Source organism: Ictidomys tridecemlineatus, chromosome 15 (genome assembly GCF_052094955.1).
Source record: "Ictidomys tridecemlineatus isolate mIctTri1 chromosome 15, mIctTri1.hap1, whole genome shotgun sequence".
In the NCBI taxonomy this organism is placed as follows: domain Eukaryota; kingdom Metazoa; phylum Chordata; class Mammalia; order Rodentia; family Sciuridae; genus Ictidomys; species Ictidomys tridecemlineatus.
In genome coordinates, this window is record NC_135491.1 from 17317736 (window position 1) to 17336858 (window position 19123).

The 19123-nt window shown below is 42.7% G+C and overlaps 1 protein-coding gene and 1 pseudogene across 1 annotated transcript; one reads left to right on the top strand and one right to left on the bottom strand.

Moving 5' to 3' along the window:
* The first annotated feature begins 2785 nt into the window (after window positions 1-2785).
* On the top strand, window positions 2786-3839 carry LOC101963151 (receptor-binding cancer antigen expressed on SiSo cells pseudogene; annotated as a pseudogene).
* A 3342-nt stretch (window positions 3840-7181) lies between these two features.
* On the bottom strand, window positions 7182-16966 carry Cox6b1 (cytochrome c oxidase subunit 6B1). Its single transcript, XM_078033240.1, has 4 exons — window positions 16811-16966; window positions 14488-14604; window positions 13155-13255; window positions 7182-7369 (listed from the first exon to the last, which is right to left on the bottom strand). The coding sequence occupies exons 2-4, from the start codon at window positions 14591-14593 to the stop codon at window positions 7316-7318; spliced, it is 261 nt and encodes an 86-aa protein (XP_077889366.1). The 5' UTR covers window positions 14594-14604; window positions 16811-16966; the 3' UTR covers window positions 7182-7315.
* Window positions 16967-19123: the final 2157 nt, after the last annotated feature.

The window sequence follows — 19123 nt, forward strand, 5'->3', positions numbered from 1 at the left end:
TTCATAGTGTGGCTGTGACCCAGCTGTGACCCAGCAGCCTCAGCAGCATCTGGGAGCTTGTGAGAACAGCGGAGTCTTAGGTACCACCCAGACCTGCCTAATCAGAATCTGCATTTTATTTATTTCCTTGTATATTGATGTATTTATTTTGGTACTGGGGATTGAACTCAGGGACCTTAACCACTGAGCCACATCCCCAGCCCTTTTTCATATTTTATTTAGAGACAGGGCCTCGCTAAGTTGCTGAGGCTGACTTTAAACTCATGATCCTCCTGCCTCAGCCCTCAGCCTCCTGGGCTGCTGGGATTACAGGCGTGAGCCGCTGTGAAAGGCCCTAGAATTTTAAAAAGCTTCATTTTAGCAAGCTCTCCAGGCATGTTGAATGTGCCTCAGATCATTCTGCATCTTAGAATCCCTGGGGAACAAGAACACTCTCCATGTCTGGTTGCAACCCAGACTGAATATATAGAACTCTCTGGGTTTGGGCCTGGACTTCAAATTTAATAAAATGCCCCAGGTGATCCTCACATATAGCCAAACTTTAGAGATATTACATTAGAAAGATTATATTAAGGTTTTGATTTTTCAAACAAGTTTTTGTAAGGATATTTCATAGGTTAAAGCTTCATTTCCAAATGCATTTACTTCAACAAAGATGATATATTTAAACATCAATGGCCACAGTGATTGGCAGACTTAGCAACACCCTGAAACCTAAAGCTTGGGCATACAGTAGAGGCTGAAGACTCAGGGTGCTCCTTTGGGTCAGCTGAGCAGTGGAGGACACAAGATTAATGGGTGGGATGGGAAAATGAATGTCCTGCTCAAGAGAGAGGGGGACTTCAGAGCTGTGTGAGGAAGGAGGGGGAAAGGTGAGGCGGGGGGGGGGGGGGGAGAAGTCACAGGGAGGCCAAAAGATGGTGTGAGGGGGTGAAGCCAGGAGAGAAGCCTTAGTGTGGTGCAGCAGGTTTTTTCCTCAAATGTATTGAGCACCAGGTGCTGCTCAGTCCTGAACGGAGGTGAAGGGATGATGTACATAATGAGCTTTCTGCATGCTCAGCCCTGAGCAGGGCCATGCTGGGAACACAGTGGGGACCATGGCACCCCTGTTCTTGGCCTCCTAGGGCCCCAGTAGAGAGGAGGAGACTGACACTGACCAGAGAGTGGCAGCCCATCAAGGTCAGGGGGAAGTAACCAACAACACACACTGTTGAGAGCCACAGCCGAAGGGGCCCCAGCAAACTTCCAGTTGCCAGCAAACTTCCAGCTGCCAGCAGATGATTGGCTCACAGCGGCCCCAGCAAACTTCTAGCTGCCAACTGATTGGCTCCTCTGCGGTGATGCTCATTGGGCTGTTTCCCTGCCCTTTCAGACCACGGAGCTGCTCATTGGGGGACTTTTTTGGCTCCGCCCACGTGACCCAGCCAATTGGCCTCAAGAGCAGGAGGAGTGGGGGAGGTGGAGAGGCTTGTGGGAAGGTGGTGGCAGTTGGGCTCTGAAGGTTTTCCTGAGGAGCTGTGTGGTGGTGGTGTGTGTGTGTGTGTTCTAAAAATAAAGTTCGTTTCTTTTGACAAGTGGCTCCTGAATTGTGCCCAGCCAGACTGCGGCACACACCAGAATGATCAGGGCCATGACAGAGAAGACAAAGGTGAACGCAGGCGTAGAGGAGGTGCCTGACCCAGGGGGGAGGAGGGGACATTGAAGGAGAGATGGGGGTTGGTGGGGAAAGACAGGGAGGAGTGGTCCTGACAGAGAGGGCCTGTGGGACTTGAAGTGGACAAGCACCTCGGGGTGTTCACAGCCTCTAAGGGAGGCTGCCTCAGTTTCAGACCAGAGACCAGGTGACTTGTGAAGAATAGAGGCTGATTTGGCTTTGTGGTTGTGGAGGCTGGGGAGTCCAAGAGCATGGTGCTGACATCCGTTTGGCTTCTGGTGAGGGCCTCATGCTGCCTCAACTTCTGGTGGGTCGTGGAGGGGAAGGCAGGGCTGTGGGAGAGAAGTAGAGCCCCAGGGGATGTCAGGCTTTGTAACAACCCACCCTCCAGGGAACTAGCCAGTTCCAAGCCCAGGTGAACTTATGCCAACAAGAAAGCCTTTTTAAAGGCCCTATTGGCTTTTTCCACAGTTAGAAGGGGGACCAAGCCTCAACATGAGTTTTGATGGGGAAAAATCAGATTCAAACCATAGCACAGGCTGATGTGCCTGGAGCAACTAATATTTAGAGAGCACAGCACACTGTTTTAAGTATCTGAAATGTATCAGGCACTGTCCTAGGTATCCTTCATGCACCATCTCTTTTTTTGGTGGGGAGGGTACCAGGGATTGAACCCAGGGGTGCTTAACCATTGAGCCACATTCCAGCCCTTTTTATTTTTTGAGACAAGGTCTCACTGACTTGCTTAAGGCCTCACTAAATTGCTGAGGCCCTAAGCAATTTAGCAAGATCCCGTCTCAAAATCAAAAATAAAAAGGGCTGGGGATATGGCTCAGTGGGAAAGCACCCTGGGTTCAATCCTTCCAACTAACTAACTAATTGAATAAATAAATAAATAAACTCCCCTTTATATGGCAGGTAGTAGGTGAGGTGTGAAGAGCTATTGTAGAACATTAAAAATCCTAGAGGCCTAATAACCACATGCAGATATGAACCTCAATTGTATCCTGGTTCGAAAAACAACGATCTAGCTGAACAACACTATGGAGGACTATTTTGGTGCAATTTGGGAAATTTGAATATGAACTGAATAGGAGATTTTAAGGAATTAACTTTTTCTTATGAGTGATAATGGCGTAAAGAAACATGAGATACATGCTGATATATTAGGAGTGATGTGAAAAGTATTTGGAAAATATTTTCAAGCAGTTTGACAAAAACACATGTATACAGTTAACATGACAAAATGTAAACAATTGTTAACCTCAGGTAGTAGGCATCGGGCAACCCTTGTACTATTTCTGCTGTATACTTAAATTTTCATAATAAAAGTTAAAAGGGGGAACAGTTTTTTGTTTTGTTTTGTTTTAATCCCTGCTGTCACGGAAATCACTTTCTAGAGGATGATTGGGGATGAATAAGAAAACCACTTGGGTGAGGGAGGGGCTGGGAGAGGGTTCCCTGCAGAGGGAGCGTTGTGAATGAGCTGGGCTGGGACTGAAAAGGCGGAGCCTCCGCCGAGTGGGGATGGGGACGGGCAGGTTTTGATTCCCATCACGGCCATCACTCAGTTTCGGCTAATTTAAAGTTTGTACCTGCCTAGCACAGTGTTCTCAGTCCTAAAGAGATTAATATGCAGATCTGGCAAAGGAAGTAAATTAAGTGGAGACCAAATAACTCTGCCAACTACAGGTGATTACCCATCAGTTCCTAAGCAGACTGATGTGGAAGAGGGGCTTCCTGGGATGAGGATGCACCCACAGTGCGAAGGCTGAAGGCGGGAATGGGAAGGTGGCCGCACAACAAAATGCTTTGGAACAAATGGAACCTGACTACTTTAAGGGCATGACACCAACTATAAGGAAAACTCAGAAAATGATTATTAAGAAGAGAGAACCATTAAATTTTAGCGTCCCAGATGGTGCACAGGTTTCTCCAGTAGATTAGCTGCTACACAAGATATGCCTCTTATTCACCAATCTTCTGAATTAGGTGACATGTATACCTGGCAAGAAAATAGCAATGCATGGGAAGAAGAAGAAGAAGATGCAGCCTGGCAAGCAGAGAATAGCAGACAAAGAGAGCAGCAGAGAGGCAGAGGGAGAAAATGGAAAAGGAAGCACAGAGGCTCATATAGAAAGAAAGCAGTAGCATGCTCGCCTGGCATGCGTGTGGCCCAGGTTAGATCCTCAGCACCACATACAAACAAAGATGTTGTGTCCGCCGAAAACTAAATAAATAAATAAATTTTTTTTTTTTAAAAAAAAAGAAAGAACAAAATAAAATCAGTGTGAAACTTTCATAACAAATGTTCTTCAAATGTCAGTGTCAGTAGGAGAAATCTGAGCTCCTGAACCCACACATCATTTATTTGGATTTAAGAGTATTTTGAGAATACAAACTCTGCTTTATTTCAGTGCATTCATCAGGCCATCCGGGACACCAGAATTCTCCCAAGGTACCTTGAATTGTGATAGTAGGAGCAAATGTGACTCCATTTTGTTTTATGACTTCATCCTGTAAAACAATCTACCAAGTAGAAGAGTCATAACTGGGGCAAAATGTTCTTTTCCTTTTGCTATAGAAACCTTTAAGAACACAGAACTACCTAATGGAGCATTGTTTCTGTAACTAGGGTAACGGGGGCTCTGTTTCTGTAACTGGGGTGACTGGGCTAACTGTGATTGGTTAGGCTTCCCTTCGCTTGACTGCACTGTCCCGGCTTGCTTGTATTGGCTAGACCTCCCCGGGATGTTCGGGGAGGTCTAGCCAATACAAGCAAGCCGGGACAGTGCAGTCAAGCGAAGGAAGCCTAACAATCACAGTTAGCCCAGTCACCCCAGTTACAGAAACAGCGCCCCGTTACCCTAGTACAGAAACAATGCTCATTAGGTAGTTCTGTGTTCTTAAAGGTTCATCAAAAGGAATAGAACATTTTGCTCCAGTTCTGATCTTATACTTGGTAGAAGCTTTAACTATAAAACCCTAGAATTAAGATCAAAAAACAAAAAGGACTTACGAGACAATATTTTTCTCAACATGCTCCAACTATCACAATTCAGGAATATACCTTGGGAGAATTCTGGTGTCCATGGCCTATAATGATTGTAAATATAGAAAGAATTATGCTTTCCTTCAATATGCATAATTAGAAAATAAATAATTAAAAAAAACCACTTGGAATGTGACTGATAAATGCTTTAGAAACAAACTCAGTAAAGGGGTTCAATGTGTGAGAGGTGATGCTGCAGGCTGAGTGGTCAGGGAAGGCCTTACTATCTGAGTAGAGACCACAAGGAACCATAAGGGAGTGGGCAGCTGGTTATCTGATGGAGAATCATGCCAGGCTGAGCGGCCAGAGCCAGCTGGTGTATTGAGACATCTCATGTGCTCCATCCTTCCCGCCACACCAAAGAGGTCAGTGTGGCAGGAAATGAGAGAGCCAACAGCAGATCAGCAGATCGAAGGGGAAATGGGAGGGTTGTTTTGTCTTTATCAAATCAAATACATCTCATTATATTTATGAATGCTCCTAAGTGCATGGACTGTCTCTGGAGGAAAACAGGAAAAAGATCGGGGACAGCCTTGGGCAGAGTTGGGCAGCTGAAACCAGGGAGCTCTACACATTGACATTTCACTGCATGTCCTAGTGCTTTGAAATTTTGGTGTTTCTTTGCTATTTCTGATGCATGTCATAGCTTCTATGATCCCTCAAGGTCCCCATGCATGCACAAGGACCTGTTTATAGATCCTATGATGGGGCAGGTGCTTCACAAGATCCTTCCCTAAGGCCACTTCTCTCAATCCAGGAATCATCTCTTTGCTCACTTGGAGGAAGTGCATCAGACAAGTTTTTTTTACACAGGCATCTGTCTTGAGGACACAGCATTTCAGCCACAAGATGGCGCTCTAGCAGCCCTGCTGTCAGTTCCCTGTTGACAGGTTTGGTAATTATTTTGAACTGTTAATGTGTGGCAATTCTTCTTTGGGGGTACTGGGGAAGTTTTTTTGTTTGTTTGTTTGTTTTTTGTATGAAGGATTGAACCCAGGGGTGCTTAACTAGTGAATGACATCCCCAGCCCTTTTTTTGTATTTTATTTTCAGACAGGTTCTAAGTTGCTTAGGACCTCACTAAGCTGGTTTGAACTCAACAATTCTCCAGTCTCAGCCTCCAGAGGGGCTGGGATTACAAGTGTGGGCCACCACACCCAGTTGGGAAAGTTCTTTATTTGACCTACTAAAATGACTTTCAATGACTGTGATCTACATGACAAAGGCCCAAAACACAAGGAGAAAAGACCCATTGTGGCAAACACTGCTCAGAAGATATTAAGAATCTATTGTTTCTTAGGTATAATGAGAGTGTGACAGTTTTAAAGATCAGTATCCCACTGAGTATGCATACCAGCTTCTAGGGAAGTGGAGTTAAGAGTAAAGGCCAGCCAGGGCAATTTAACAAGACCCTGCCTTAAACAATCGAATGGGCTGGGGACGCAGCTCACTAGAACAATCCACAATACAGCATAATAAAAATAAAACAAAATAAAAATTAAAAAATCTGATACACACACATGCTCTGGAATAAAATATAATTTCTGAGACTTGCTTTAAAATTATCTAGAAAGGGGTACTTAAAGATGTTAAAGCTAGGTAACCTATGTGTAAGAATTATCTCATGGTTCAAAAATGATACATAAGAAAAGTTAGCTGGGTGTGGTGGAGTATGCCTAGGATCCCAAGTTTGAGGCCAGCCTCAGCAACTTAAGGCCCTGTAAATAATTTATTGAGACCCTGTATCAAAAAAAAAAAAAAAAATCTACACAGGCAATAAGGGTAAATACAAAGATAAATTTTTTGCCCCCCCCCCTGCTTTGGGGGGAGGGGTACTTAACCACTGAGCAACACACATCCCCAGTCCTTTTATGTATGTGTGATATATATATATATATATATATATATATATATATATATATATATATTTTAAAATGGGCACAATATATTTATTTTTTATGTAGTGCTGAGAATTGAACCCAGGGCTCACATGTGTTAGGCAAGCGCTTATCCTTTTTTAAATTTTATTTAAAGACAAGGTCTTACTAAATTGCTGAGGTTGGCAAATTTGTAATCCTCCTGCCTCAGTCTTCAGAGCCACTGGGATTATAGGCATGTGCCACTAGGCACTTGAAGCTTTTTAAAAGCTATTTTGCATAAATACCCATTCTATTGATTGTCTTGTGTGGAGGAAGTGACCAAAGTTCAATTAAATTAAAAAGTAAAACAAAACAGAAAAGAGGGCTGGGATTGTGGCTCAGTGGTAGAGCGCTGCCAAGCACTCTTGTGTGACCTTAGCATGGGTGGGACCTGGTTCGATCCTCAGCACCACATAAAAATAAAGGCATTGTGTTGTGTCCATCTACACCTTAAAAAATAAATATTAAAGAAAAGTAAATTACCCTGAGGCCTCCCACTTGTCAGGGCACTGACTGAGCTTCTTGCCCTGCTGTCCAGCTCTTACACACACACAGTCTTGGACTTTTCCAGTGAATTTTTATTAGTTAAGTCATGATTCAGGGTCCCAGAGTAGGAAGAACCAAGCACCCAGGTCCCCCTTTACCACCCTGGGAGAAGGACGGAAGACAGGAGAGGCAGGGTGGAACCAGTTCAGATCTTCCCAGGAAATGTGCCTTCTGCCCGGCGGTCATCCCAAGCTGAGACCTGTGGAAAGACAAGTCTGTGTCACTCCATATTCTGTAGGGAAGCCAAATGGATGGATCTGTCTCCCTGCTTTGTCCATCTGTATATTTAGTCAACAAATAACCACAGGTGCCTGCTGTGTGTCAACCACTGCCACAGGAGCCAGGGAACCAGAGGTTACCCTGAAGACAAAAATTGCCTTCTTGAATGAGCTGACACACTGGGGGAAGTAATGGGCAGAAACATTCCAGACTCACTGCAGGGATGTTCCTGGGGAGATGTCACTGCTCAGATGTCCCAGAGTGTGGCAGGGCCCTGCTTACTTAACCCCAGAGGCAACACTCAGTGCTACTTGTCAGAAAAGAAGAAAGGTGAAATACTAAGCAGCTGCATTACAATGAGGCAGATTTATGTCCTGGCACAAAAGGATATCCTAGGATGCCTAGAGGTGGAACTGGCAGATCAAAGGATGATTTTTTTCATTTTGAAAGAGCCTGCCAAATGTGTCATCAAGTTCAAAAAGGTCCCAGAGTGCAAAGTAAAATCCTAAGGTTGATCACAGATGTGGCATGGGTTAAAAAAAATGGCGGAGAGGTCTGTATCCAATTGTTAACATTCTCCTTAAGTTCTTTCTGCTTTGGGAACCTTTCTACATGCAAACTCCTTTTGATATACTTACCAACCCACCTGCCTACACTCACACACTCCCCAGCTTTTACTCTCTTATATGTTAGATATTAGAGGAAATGAATAAAAACATGGATAGTAGAAAATAAGTCTGGGTCCCCACCCATTACTTCCTAGTTGTGTGACCTTAGGCAAATTAGTCCACCTATCTGGGTCTCAGTTTCCAATTCTGTAAAATGAGGATATTGATCAAGTATTTACCTCATATGTTCAACCAAGTGCTTACAAAGGATCTGGCCCATTTTATAAAGACATACAGTATTGGACTTTTCCAGTGAATTTTTATTAGTTAAGTCATGATTCACACACCTACACACCTTAGAGCTCTTTCTATATAAAGGTTATAGAGCTCACTTTCTATATAAAGGTTATCAAGACAATTCTGCATCATTTATGTAACTCTGGCTGTCTCTGAATGTCCCCCATTAAAAACAATTCTGCAATGGGCATCCTTACATACAAAAATTTTTGTAGGATGCCTAAGATATTGGCAGATCAAAGGATGATTTTTTTCATGTGAAAGAGCCAGCCAAATTTAACCTCAAAAGTGACTGGACTAGGCCGGGTGCGGTGGCGCACACATGCCTGTAACCCCAGAGGCTTGGGAAGCTAAGAAGGAGGATCACGAGTTCAAAGCCAGCCTCAGCAAAGGTGAGGCGCTAAGTAACTCAGTGAGACCCTGTATTTAAATAAAACCCCAAAATGGGCTGGAGATGTGGCTCAGTAGTCAAGTGCACTTGAGTTCAATCCCTGGTTTAAAAAAAAAAAAAAAAGCGACTTGATTAACTTACTGAACCAACAGCACTCTGCAACAAAACCTATTTTGCCATATTTAACTTGGTAACATTAACCTTTAGTAACTTTTGGTCTGGACTGCAAGGTTAAAACAAGTACCTCTCTTGTTTTAAGCTGTGTTTCCTTGATAACCGGAGTGGAGATGAACACGTTCTCACGGCTGGGGTTCATCTGGATCCCTCATGTCAGACTTGTATATTGTCCCCAGTTCTTTCTCTTTTTGAATCACTCAGCTGAGTTTACCTTTTTCTCCCTTTTTAATTGTTCAAACTGGCATTTAACACACACAATGCTTGGGAAAGACGGGCAATGACTGGCTGATCTGACCCCTTAGCAAATTCCCTTTTGCTCCATAATCTCACTTCATAGAAAGGAAACTAAGGAAATCATCCGAATACAGGCAAAACCTTTCCTGTCAAGGTATTACTAAACACTAAAACATTATTTAAAATAGGGAAGGTTGTCTCTTCCTCTGGAAATAGTCCATATTCTCCTTTGAAAATGCCTGTTTTCCTAAACAAACCTCTTAAGTCTCCGACTGGTACATGCTGAAACTCTTTGGTCACACACGTCAAGGTCCCCCTTCTCTCCAGGAACTCCTTGGACTCTGCTTTAGAGATGGGAAAAGAGATTTCCCATAACGCCTCTTGGTGGCCCACACAGGGAACTTCGGAGGCGCTGGCTGACTGCAGTGATTCCATGGTTAAGAAGATTGTAATGTGAGGATTCCAACTCATCCCAACAAGAGACCAGTCTCTGTCCTCATTAGATTACACAGGCAAAGGTTAAATCCCTGGTAGGGAAGGTCTTCACCCTTTGCCAGCTTGAAGCAACCATAGAAGATGGATCTTTGCTCCTCATCAACCCTTTAGTGATCTAAGTCTGGGACTGGGAAAGGAGACAGGGATTTGGGAATCAAGGGAGAAACAGCAAGTGTTCAAGGAATCATCCGTGAACCACTGAATGCAGGAAATACCCATGAACTGCTGCAGCTCCTGAGAGACTTGCTCCCATCCTTGACCCATACCCCTGCCTGCAAAGTAACGAGTACAATGTACAAGTGCAGGGAAAACTGGCACAAAACCATGCAGCTCTACCCTGACTCCACCTCTAGTCTGGCCTCTAGCAACTGGCCCTCTGTTAACACCCCAAACTAACAGGCTGCCGTGTCTCTCTGGAGATGCTCGGCCTTCCCTCTTGAATGTGTAGTCCTTGCTCTTGGAATGTGTATTCCAAATGCTTCTTACCACCAAGAGCCCACAGAAACCTCAATGTCTCTAGGAAAAAATAAAAAAGTAAAGGGGGCAAAAGCATAAGTCCAGTTCAAGGGGCAGAGAAGTTTTTCTAATTATTAAAGATGACAGGATGGCAGCTACCTAATAATGGAGGAGATTGTATTGGTGTGAAAACAGGTATATAATGCATGTTAGACTAAAAAGAAATGTGCAAAACAGTATCTAGTGTATTTATAAATATAAAAAAGTACACATATATGCTAGCACACAGAAAAGGAGTATATGACTTACACTCAATTGCTAGGGGGCTCAGAAAGGGTTAATAGAGAGATCAGGGATATAGCTCAGTGGTAGAGCACTTGCCTAGCCTGTGCAAGGCCTGGGGTTTGATCAGAGTACTACAAAACAAACAAACAAAAAACAACTGGAAGGTGCCACAATATTACCAGCCAGAACAGGAAAATGACGAAAAATTTATCTACCCCTTTTCTTTTTTAATTTGTTCTAATTAGTTACACATGACAGCAGAATGCATTTCGATTCATTGTACACAAATGGATATCTGCCCCTTTACTAGTTATTAAGATTTTGTGAAGTGGTTACACAAACATTTATTTTTATTTACATCAAATTTTTGGAATAAAGAAGCCAGGGCTTGGAGAGTAATCTGGGACACCTTTGTTCCCCACCCCCTTCTTTTTTATTGGGTGGAGTGGGGTGCAGGAGTGTGTGTTTTTTAGTCTTTGTTTTTTTTTTTTTTTTAATTCATCAACTCATGGACAGCTTAGGAGAGGAAGAACTGACTACACATTTCACTTCCTACATCTAGTTTAGAAAATGTGTTCCCCACTTGGTGCTCTTAGGAAGGAATATAGTTAATGCCTCATTTAATAATATATTCCTTTTTGAAAGTTGCTTTTTCTCTCCACCCTCGAGTAAATCTAGTATTTGATGAAATTCATACAACACTGGTGGACAAAAGCTATCTCACCCCTCCTCTTTTCTAGGATGCACTCTATATGACTGTGACTTTCAAGGAAAATTTGTTGCCATTTGCTGTTTCTTTTTTTTTTTTTTTCCCCCAGAGGGGTTCATTTCTAACTTCTTTCACTGAAAAATGAAGAAAAGCGTTGCACTTTTTGACATACACCAAATAAATCTGGTTTGTAAAGGGAGAGAAGTGAGTATCTAAAGAATCATTCATGAACCACTGAATGTAGGAAACACTCATGAACTGTTGCATCTACTGTTAAAAAACAACAATCTTCCCTGTCTAGAAAATTAAAAAAAAAAAAAATCCAGGCTGCTGGGCAAAGAGGGCCCTGTCCTGTGCAGAATGCATTTATACCCAGCCCTAATGGTGCAGAGAGAGGGGATGCCTGAGTGGAGGAGCCATACAACCAGATGCTCTCCATGTAAGGGGCAGGACTAGGGACCTGCAGGCTCGGGGGTAGGGCAATGACAGGACCAGAAACACACTTCCTAGGACCCTAGCCAACTCACACCTAATGCAGGCCCCAAGGAGGGATGAGGGATATTACAGAATCACACACTGTATTATTCAAGATTACCCCGGGGAGAAATCCTGGGCCCAGAGTACTCAAGACTCTTAGGTGAGAAAAAAACCAAGTGAGGAAAATATGCCTTTAAGGCATTTTGTTCTAAAGAAATAAGCCCCAAAGACTGTTGGTTTAGGATGCTTAATATACTCAAAAAATACAACATAATCTCCATTAAAAAAGAACCAGTTACATAAAACCATCTACAGGTTATTAAAATAAATATGTATTGTCACAAAACAAGGCTCCAAGACACACTGATATGCCAAAGCAAGTCATAGAATAGAATATACAGTATGAGCCATTCATACATAGAAAGTTCCACAAGCTTATTATATAGTAAATCTATACTGAGAAAAATTGAATCATTTAGTAACGGTTACCTTAGGGGAAGGAGACTGGAGAGTACAGAGGGTTTTTGCCTTTTATTTTACTGTTCTGCTTCCGCTTGTTTTGTTTTTTTAAAATGAGCACTATTATTTTCATAATAGTATCACATTGTGATTGTAAGACACATAGGCTTTCACTCATATCTGAAATTAGCATCATCTATTAGTTTTCAGCAATTTAATAAAAGATTCAAGCCAGTTATATTGGCGCATGCCTGTAATTCCTGAGGCAAGATGATCACGAGTTCAAAGCCAGCTTCAGCAACTTAGTGAGGCCTTAAGCAACTCAGCAAGATCCTGTCTCTAAATAAAATGTAAAATAGGGCTGGAGATGTGGCTCAGTGTTTAATCCCTGGTACCCCCACCCCCACCAAAAAAAAAAGATTCAAACATCTTTCAACATGTCTTACAGTCAATGGGTCAATGAAGTCCTTTGATTTGATGAAACAAGCGAATGCTGAACATAAATTCTTTGCATTAAAAAAAGAGGACATAACAAAAGGTATTAAAATATTGACAAAAGGTTTTATCAGATCAGGGGTAAAGAACTGCCTTATTGTACTGTTATTCTTTGGAGAGTCCAATCAAGTAGGTAAGGATGAAATGACCTCAGATTTACTCTAGAATATTTCAGCAAAGGAAAGAAGGAAAAGAAAATATATGAAGAAAATGTGGAAAAATCTTGGTAGCTATTCAAAATTTGGTTGATGAATATATTTGAGTGATTCAAAATTTAATTATATAAAAAATTTAAAAAATGAGAGGGCTGGGGATATAGCTCAGTCAATAGAGTACTTGCCTCAAATGTATAAGGCCCTGGGTTCAATCCCCAGCACCACAAAAATAAAAAAGTTCATTATGAACAACAGACTGGGCTGCATGATATATCTGTAGAGTGCATGACTAAAACTGATCTAGCAAGATAGTCCTAGTTGCCCTGGCAGAGGGTCAGGACTGGTTGAGCCCTCAGTGAGAGAAGGAAGGGAAACGATTCTAGGCGCAGAATAGGCATGAATCCCATGGAGTGCGATGCCTTGTCCTCTCTTTATCCCCCAGACATGAGTTCCCACTGAGCCACCAACATCCCCTTCTGCTAAGTCACCTCCCCAACATCACAAGAGCCCCAGTGGGAGGCACATACCCAGGATATGGGGCAGAGGGACTTGTACACACGCCGGTACCACTCACATACAGAGACATCGCCCCCTTTCGCGTTCATTGCCTTCTGACAACGGTGGAAGTCTGTAAAGAAAGGGGATCAGGGTCAGCCCAACCAAGGCCTGCAACATATTTTTGTTCAAAATTCACCTTTTTACCTCATGAACAATTAATACATACATATTTACACACACAGGAAACACAAATGTACAAGTGTACTGAAAGGGACTAGATACACCTCACTAAATTGATTTTGCAACCCTAAGAATTGCTGTTTAATTTGAAAATTCTGGAGCCAGCATGTGAGAGGATGAGGGAAGTCTAGAACCAGGGCAAGCAAGGGGAAGATGAGCTTGATGCCAAGTACTAGAGAGGAAGGTGGTGGTGGTTAAAAAAAAAAAAAAGCAGGCAATTAAAAAAAATAAAATTCCTCCAGGCATTCTGTTCCCAGGCACATCCCTAGAGAAAAAAGCACTTATATCGACATAAAATAACATTTAAAGAATATTTACAGCATCAACATTTGTAAAAACCCCCAAATGGAAATCACAAATGTCCATGAATAAATTGTGATGAACTGCATAATAATGATAATGAGCAAACCATATGCCATAGCACAGGTCAATCTGAAGTGCTGAATGAAAAAATCCAAAGACAGAAGGAGACATACAAAAGGAGACTACATATTCATGAAGTTCATAAAGAAGCAAACCTTAACGTGATGGTAAAACAAAAGCGTGGGGCTGGGGATGTGGCTCAAGTGGTAGTGCGCTCGCCTGGCAAGCGAGTGGCGCTGGGTTCGATCCTCAGCACCACATACAAATAAAGATGTTGTGTCCGCCAAAAACTAGAAATAAATATTTAAAATTCTCTTTCTCTCTCTCTCTCTCTCAAAAAAAAAAGCATGATTACATGAAGTTGGTGGGGTCACATCTCTAGTGGGGAGAAGATATGGCATTCAAGACAGGGCACAAAGCAGGGAAGGGAAGCCAGCATACTGGCAATATCTATTTTCTTTGTGGATTATGGCCTCACAGGGTTCACTTTAGAATTATTAATTTAGCTGTACATGTTTTATTTATTTCGTGTATGTTATATCACAAAGAGTCCACACACCAATGCTACTTAAATTAAAAAAAACAATCATTATAGGAACCCAAATTTGTAAACAGTTAGTGATGAGGACCTTCTGAGATAAGATGTCCAGAGTAAGAGGGAAGAGGGTGGGATGCCCATAAAATAAGGCAAAAGGTGAGTGACTTGAGGTGTGGGACCAGGGAAAGGTCTGTGTTCCTCCGTCACCATGCCCTGCTTACCCACGTAGTTCTGCCAGCAGTTCCTGGTCTGGTTCTGGTTGGGGAAGCGGCTGTCAAAAGGGGCAGTCTTATAGTTCTTGATTTTGGTCTTGATGTCTTCAGCCATGATGCTGACTCCTAGAGACAAAGGGAATGGGTGTTGGCAGGGGTCTTCAGGAGGCCTGAGCATGGAGATGTCAGACCAACCAGGACCAATGGAGGAGACTTAGATATCTAAAATAGGTTGGGTGTGAACAAGTTATAGGGAAACTTCTTAGTAAAATCAGGCCTGTCCAGTCCCAAAATAATACTTGCTAACGTTCACTGGGTGCTTACTATATGCCAGGTCCTGTTCTACACATTTTACTCTTAGAGTCACTCTAAAAGGCAGGGCCAGGCACAGTGGTGCACACCTGTAATCCCAGCAATTTGGGAAGCTGAGCAGAAGGATCACAAGTTTAAAACCAGTCTCAACAACTTAATGAGACTCTGTCCCAAAATAAAAAGGACTGACAGGGGAAGACAATAGAATGAATCAGACGTAACTTTCCTACGTGCATGTATAAATATACAACCAGTGTAACTCCACATCAGGTTCAACCATAAAAATGGGATCCTAACTGCAATGGGTTGCGCTCCATATATGTATGTCAAAATGCACCCTACTGTCATGTATATCTAAAACAACAAATAAAAAAAATAAAAATAAAAAGGACTAGGGATATGGCTCCATGGTAAAGTACCCCTGGGTTCAATCCCAAGTACTCTCTTTCCCCTCCTCCCAAAAAGGCAGGAATTATTATTACTATTCCTGTTGCCCATACCAGGAAGGGTCAGAGTGTCTAAGTGTCTTCCCAAGGTCATATAGCATACAAATGGTAGGCTGTTTCAGTCATTGGCAGAACCTACACTGAATAGGTTCTCTTAATGTTTTTGGTGCCACAAACTCCTCAGGGGTCTGACAAACCCCATAAACCTCTTTCTTGGAATGTTTAAATGCATTTAAATTTTGCAAAAGATGACAAAGAAAAGCAGTAAGCAGTTATATCTAGCTGAGGATTTGCTGAGTTTTAAAATTTTGAAGAAATTATGACTGAAAATGATATGTTTGTAACATTTGCAACAATGACCAAATATAAGAATATTTATGATTGTTGGGTACAGAGGTGCACAACATGCCTGAAATCCAAGCAACTCAGGAGGCTGAGGCTGGAGGATCACAAGTTTAAGGCTAATCTCAGCAACTTAGCAAGGACCTAAGCAACTTTGAGAGCCTGTCTCAAAATAAAAAGAATTTGGAATGTGGCTCAGTGGTTAAGTGATACTGGGTTTAATCCCCTGTATAAAATTAAAAAAAAAAAAAAAAAGAACTGAGGATGTAGCTCAGTGGTAAAGAACCCCTGGGTTCAGTCCCTACTACCCTCCCCTGCCCTCTAAAAAAAATTTTGATTTTGATCCCTGATAAAGTTATAGCTGCTGCTAATACTACTGAAGTTGTTCCCTCCATACCTAACTGAAAGAAATTCTTACTACATTTCAATTAGAGGTTAGTACAACTAAGGATGCAATCTGGCACGCCTTGAATTCTATCAACCGTGTGCACCTAGGGTTGAAAATCTTTGATATATCTCTGAGGAGTTGACACACAGTTTTCATCTGAAATCTGAGAGAAAGTGCCTATGTTCCAGATAATCCAAGAAGCCATAGCGCCACACAGAGGTGCACAAAATACAAGCGGCCCAAAATAGTGGCAGATGCCTGGACTACTAGAATAGGCTTTTGGGGGTCCTGGGGGGAAATGAGGAGGACGGACGCGGAGGACCGCTTGGACTCAGTTGAAAGAGTAATTTTGTGCAAGATCTCAAGTTTACGTTAAAGGATAAGGGTAAATCGAAAATGTTGTGGCCCCTCCAACGTCCAAGAGGGAGAAGTGACGAGACAGGTTGAGACCTAAACAAGCCGCATGAGGCCACAGCTGTGCACTGCAGTCCCAATTAGTGGGTCCAAACCCTGACCACTGAATAGCCTCGGCTGAACAGCTTAAAATCTCTGAGCCTATTTCCTCGTGGTAAAAGGGGATAATCACAGGACCTACCCCATAGGCCTGGACGTCGAATTAAATGAAATTATATAAATTGCATGGACAATTATTACCTGGCATCAAAAAAGAACTATATAACCGTCAGCTCTTACTATTACCAGACCGACAGGACCACAGGACCCCAGTGTCAAAGGCCGGCGGCCGCCGCAGAACGCAAGCTTAACCCCGTTCCCCGGGAAGCTGCGGTCGGGGTCCTCAGACCTCCTGGATGGGGTCCCAGGTTCCCGAGCCCTCCACACTCACCTAAAGACGCCCCTGCAGCAGCTCGCAGCTCAATGTGACCCTTAACAAAAACGCCAATGTCAGACAGGAAGCGGAATTAAGACCGGCCGGAAGCTGGGTGAAACGGAAAGTAAGGAAGCCTTTCCAGCGGCTAGAGCGCCCCGGAAAGGCCACTCAGGCCACGCCCACACAAGAGAACTGCGACCTCCTATTGGACTGAACACCTATTCATCATCCCTGCCTGCCCAATGGTGAGCTTGCTAGGCATTTTGGATTGCCCTGAACTGAGGCTCGCGAGATCAGGTTACAGATTCTACGCTCTGCCTTTAGCCAGGAAGGTTTTACATCTCGGGATTGGAGAGGGAGTGGGTTTGGGGAGAATATCTTAGCGAAAGTACTTTTATTCATGCCAGAGGTATTTATTGGCACTAATATAAGAGTTGAGAAGGCATCGCTGAAAAAAAAATTCCATACCCTCATAGTTATTACGGGATCATTTGAAAATGAACCAGTCCCTCTGCCAGAATCCCTGTGAGGAATGCTCAGACACCACCTCCTTTATCATTCATATATTTTCTCAAACCTCAAAAAGCACAATTTAACAAAGATTTGGATGACCGAGGGCTAATAAACCAAAGTCCCTGCATCACAGAGAGAAAAGGGTTTGTGATGGATCTGGCAGAAATTGTTTCATCTGGGAAAATGGCAACTATTAATAATCTTTCTACTCACGTTTTGTCGTTGATGCCTAACTTTGTTTCACAGTACATAGCTAATCTAGTTTACAACAAAATTGTGTTGCTTCTGCTTTAAAAATATAATCAGAATCTTCCTCTGAAACATGTAGTTCAAGCTATAATTTTCTCCAGCCTGGACTAAGCCCTGGCCTCCTGGCTTCCCTGTTGCCCTCTTTAGTACCTCCGTTTAGCCAAAGAAATGTTGTTCTCTTAAAAAAAAAAAATGTTCTTTTTAGATATACATGACAGTATAATGTATTTTGACATATTATACATACATGGAGTGCAACCCATTCCAATTAGGATTCCATTCTTGTGGTTGAACATGATGTGGAGTTACACTGGGTATATTCATATATGAACATAGGAAAGTTATGTCTGATTCATTCTACTGTCTTTCCTATTTCCATTCCCCACCTTTCCCATCATTCCCTCTTGCTAATCCAATGAACTTCTGGTCCTCCCTCCCTACAACTCCTTATTGTGGGTCAGCATCCACATATCAGAGAACATTTGGCCTTTGTTTTTGGGGATTGGCTTATTTCACTCAGCATGATAGTCTCCAGTCCCATCCATTTATTGGCAAATGCCATAATTTCATTTTTATTTATGGCTGAGTAATAAGAAATTCTGTTCACACCTCTGTCAGAAGGAGCCTCTTCCTCAGCCCAGAACTTCCCCCACCCCAAATTTTGATCTGACTCTTAATCTAAAGCTAAGCTCCTTACAAATGATCTACTTAATTTGGCCCCTTTATACCTTCATCTAGTCCCCTGTCTTCCTCATCCTCACCACTCCAGGCACACTAGTCATCCAGCTGTTCCCAAACATACAGTCTGGCTTTCCTTTAAGTGCTTTTGCCCTTGTGGTTCCCTGAGCTTGGAATGCTCTCCCTAGATGGCTCCCTCTCTCCCCTCCTTCAGTTTGCTCAGATTCACCATCTGGATGAGTCCTTCTCAGACTTACTATTTAAAATTGCAATTTTGTCAGTCTCCATCCTCCTTCCCTACTCCACAGCTCTTTTCTTCTCCTTTCTTTAAATCATGTTTACACCTTTTTGTCTGTTTCAATAGAATAGAGGCATCGTAAAGGAGCAGTTTTTGTCTGTCTTATTCACAGTCCATCTAAAATGTTGCCTGACACATAGGAGGTGCTCTATAAATATTTTTAAATGAATAAGTGAGTGGGACAGCTGAGGACTAGTAGAGGGAGGTATTTAAGAGAATTGTTTTCTCTCTCCCCTTAGTCTGGCTTCTGAAGCTTTCCACATATTATCTCTGAAGCAGCATGAAGTTCTAACTGGATCAAGGACCTCTTGTTCTGTGCCCATCAACAATGCAATCATTTGTGGAATTACCTATTCATAGCTGCATCCATCCTCCTCAATAAGATCTTTCTAAAGCCCAAATCCCTCTCCTGCTCAAACCCCTCTATGGCTCTCCAGTGCCCTGGAGACAAAGTTCAGACTCCTCATCATGGCTCCTTGGTGAACTCTTTGTGAACTGGCCCACATTCCTCTTTCTAGCCACACCAATATTATTAAATGGTGCTGTGAGATTTTCCACCTCTGAGCCTTTGCTCTTGCTGTTTATTCTTC

What these genes read in the sequence shown, in the direction of transcription:
- Cox6b1 (XM_078033240.1), bottom strand. Translation starts at nt 14,593, where the DNA reads ATGGCTGAAGACATCAAGACCAAAATCAAGAACTATAAGACTGCCCCT. An exon ending in CTGCTGGCAGAACTACGTGG is followed by an intron (nt 13,256 to 14,487) that starts GTAAGCAGGGCA and finishes CTTTCTTTACAG; the next exon opens with ACTTCCACCGTTGTCAGAAG. An exon ending in CCCTCTGCCCCATATCCTGG is followed by an intron (nt 7,370 to 13,154) that starts GTATGTGCCTCC and finishes GTCTTTCCACAG; the next exon opens with GTCTCAGCTTGGGATGACCG.